Consider the following 3,181-nt stretch of genomic DNA (forward strand, 5'->3'; position numbering starts at 1 on the left):
CCCCAAGCTAGGATTCAAGGGAAGTGCCTCGAGCCGCGTTGGTACATGCTACAGTACACCCGCCGGTGCTGGTAGCCACCAGCCATCGCGGCAACCACCACCGTCGCTGCTGGATGCCCCGCAGTGGCCCTTTAGCGGCTGTGGGTGGATCGTCCTTATCAACAGTCCCCTCCATTGGCTGTAACCCCTTATCGCTTCCTTTCGCGGCAAAACGAATGGCCCGTCCAGAAAAAAAATCCAGACAAGCCCAGAGCAGGTACGACTACGCCAGCAATTGGATCGTCTCAAGGCTGGTTCGAAAGAAAAAAAACCGACACGGCAGCCTCGACAGTGGCCAACGACGTCGGCAACCAAGATCCCCGCCACAACACATACATACACTCACACACACATACGGCATTACGCACACCACGGATGACCTCCTCCCAAATCTGCACGCCCTGAGAAAATGGCGACCTCCCTAGCCGCGCAGCTCGCGCAAATCGCCGCCAGTTCCAAGTCGTCCCTCAACGTCAAGGCGCAAAAGGCATCCCACTCCAAGTCTCTCATCTTCGAGCCCCGCGTCGCCGCCACCCAGAGCTTCCAGGCTCTCTACACAATATGCCTCGAGGGCTTCGAGGAGCTGTGCCAGCTCGACCCGCGCTTCCCGCCCCCTTTGCCCTGACCCTCTTCAGCGAGCAGAGCCAGAGCGAGGGACAGGGACCCAGATGACGGCTGGCGAGAATGCAGAGCTCGACGCCAAGATTGAGGCCTTCCTGCGCCTCGCCGGCAGCCGCCTACGTCTGATGCCTGCGGTCAAGGCCATCGAGTGGCTCATCAGGCGTTTCCAGTGCGTTGCTTGACCCTGTCCCTCCCCGACCTCACACAGCCTCCCGCTAACACTGAACGAGGATCCACGAGGACAACACGAAAGCCCTGCTGACGACCTTCCTCCCCTACCACTCCATACCCGCCTTTGTCACCCTACTGTCCATCCTCCCCGCCAAGATACCCGCCGAATACCGCTTCCTGCACCCCTACATCCGCTCCCTGACGAGCCCGCCCCGCTCCGTCCTTGTGCACGAGGCCATCCAAAAGTCCGACTTCCTCTCGACCCTGTCCGAATACACCCTCGAGGCCTGCCGCCACCAGCAGCAGTACCCCACCCTCGTCTCCTTCTGGGGCGGCCTCATGACCGAGGCCGTCAATGGCCTGCTCGAGAACGCCCGCTCTGGCCGCCACGCCGTGCAGAAGGACAACGACCAGGCCCTGCTACAGCGCCTGGGCCCCGTCTTTGGCGAGGCCCTGCTCATGAAGAAGGTGCCCAGCATGCAGATCGCTACCTACATGGCCATCTCCGTCTTTGCCGCCAAGGGCCACTTTGACGACGGCGTCCTGTCCGCCTTTATGGAGCAGATTGTCCACGGTTGGAGCCACGAGACGGCCCGCCCCGGCCTCGTCTGCCTGTCCATTCTCGCCCAGCACCGCTCCGCCAAGCAAATGTCCGGTAAGGTCACAAAGGCCCTCATGAAGGTCCCCGACCTCGGCGCCGTCCTCGTCGACATTGGCCGCCAGCAGAGGGCCGACAAGCTGACCAACGGCCTCTGCATCGCCCTCGTCGAGCGCCTCTGCAAAAAGGGCGACGACCGCGGCCTGCCCGTCATCCGCGCCGTCCTCACCGGCCAGGTCCTGCAGGAGAAGCAGATTGCCGTCGTCTTCAAGTCCCTCGTCCTCGCAGCCCACCGCCTCAACGACGAGATCGACCCCGAGGGCCAGGTCCGCAAGGAGCTCGGCTCGACGCTGATCGACCTCTCCCGCCACACGGGCGACTCGAGCGACATAATCCAGAGCGTCATCCAGGAGGGCGACCTCGACGTCGAGGCGCTCGAGATGAAGCTCGACGTCTCCATACGGCAGCAGAAGGTGCTGCAGGCACCAGAGGACGTCGACATGACTGGCACCAGGCCCACCAAGGCCCCGAAGCTCGACCTCCACGCCGCCCTCGAGTGCCACGCCGCCACGCAGGAGGCCGCTCCTCCTCTGCCCTCGTGCCTCTCCGCCAGCCCCGGCGACGTGTACGACGAGTTCAGCCAGCTGTTCCTTCAGATTGTGGCGCAGAGCACTGAGGAGCCCGCCCTCCTGACCACGTTTACCCAACTCCCGACCCTCCACCGCCAAGAGGCGGCCACGGATTGCACCTACGCCGCCTTTTTCATTCGCATCTGGTGCGGCCCCTACCCCACGCTGGCTCGTGCTGCTGCTCTGGACGCCGTCAAGCAGGGCTTTCAAGCCGGCAACGCCGCCGACACCGACTTCCAGGCCATCATTCCCTTTTGTCTCGTGGCCCTCCTCGACTCGTCGAGAAAGGTGCGTCGCGCCGCTGCTGATCTCCTCATCCAGGTCAAGGCCATGTCCCCCACCACCCCCGTTAAGGGCAAGAAGCCGCAGGCCTGGGGAGGCAACGGCCTCTACCCGGACGGTATCAAGACTCAGGCCATGGAGCCCGAAGTCGTCTCGAAGTTGCTCGACGACGTCCTGCTGCCGAGCCTCGAGGAGTGCATCATGCACGAGGACTTCATCAGCACCCTCCTCCACGCCAGCCTCGACAGCAGCGCCAAGAAGACCGACGACAAGAAGGCCCTTTCCCAGTCGACGAGGCAGTCTATCTTCGCGTCCCTCGCGAGCCACCTCGTCGCGTCGCCCCTGCTCAGGGTCAAGTCCAGCCTTCTCGCGCTGCTCAACCAGATCAAGGGCGTGTCGTCCGTGTCGAGGACCAAGGTCCTGCTGCCGGCGTTCCGCTGGTGGGCCGCCCTCACCGCCGAGGAGGCGACGGTGCTGTGCCAGAACGAGCAGGTCGACCCGTTTGCGCTCCACCAGCGGTTTGCCGAGACGGTGGTGGCCAACGACCAGAGCGGCCTCGAATTCCTGCTGTCCATCATCCAGGACCCGGCCTCCGAGCGCCGCCCGGAGCTGGTGCGGTCGAGCTTTGCCTGCCTGCGCGCCATGTATGCTTTCATGAAATGGGACTCCAAGTCGGATCTCTCGAGGACCAAGCTAACATTTATCCCAGCCGTCGTACACTCCGACGAGCAGCTTTTAGTGTTGCGGCCCACGAAAGCGGCCGATCGCCTCAAGAACTTTGAAGCGATACAAACATCCCGCTTCATGTAGAAAACACATTTCTGAAAAGACTTGCGATAGT

General features: G+C 62.9%; 1 protein-coding gene across 1 annotated transcript; it reads left to right on the forward strand.

Moving 5' to 3' along the window:
• Positions 1 to 707: 707 nt before the first annotated feature.
• On the forward strand, positions 708 to 3,150 carry VDBG_08685 (U3 small nucleolar RNA-associated protein; the record flags this gene model as incomplete). Its single annotated transcript, XM_003000843.1, has 2 exons — positions 708 to 829; positions 891 to 3,150. The coding sequence occupies 2 exons, from the start codon at positions 708 to 710 to the stop codon at positions 3,148 to 3,150; spliced, it is 2,382 nt and encodes a 793-aa protein (XP_003000889.1).
• Positions 3,151 to 3,181: the final 31 nt, after the last annotated feature.

The sequence above is a fragment of the Verticillium alfalfae genome, genomic scaffold, assembly GCF_000150825.1.
Source record: "Verticillium alfalfae VaMs.102 supercont1.13 genomic scaffold, whole genome shotgun sequence".
In the NCBI taxonomy this organism is placed as follows: Eukaryota; Fungi; Ascomycota; class Sordariomycetes; order Glomerellales; family Plectosphaerellaceae; genus Verticillium; species Verticillium alfalfae.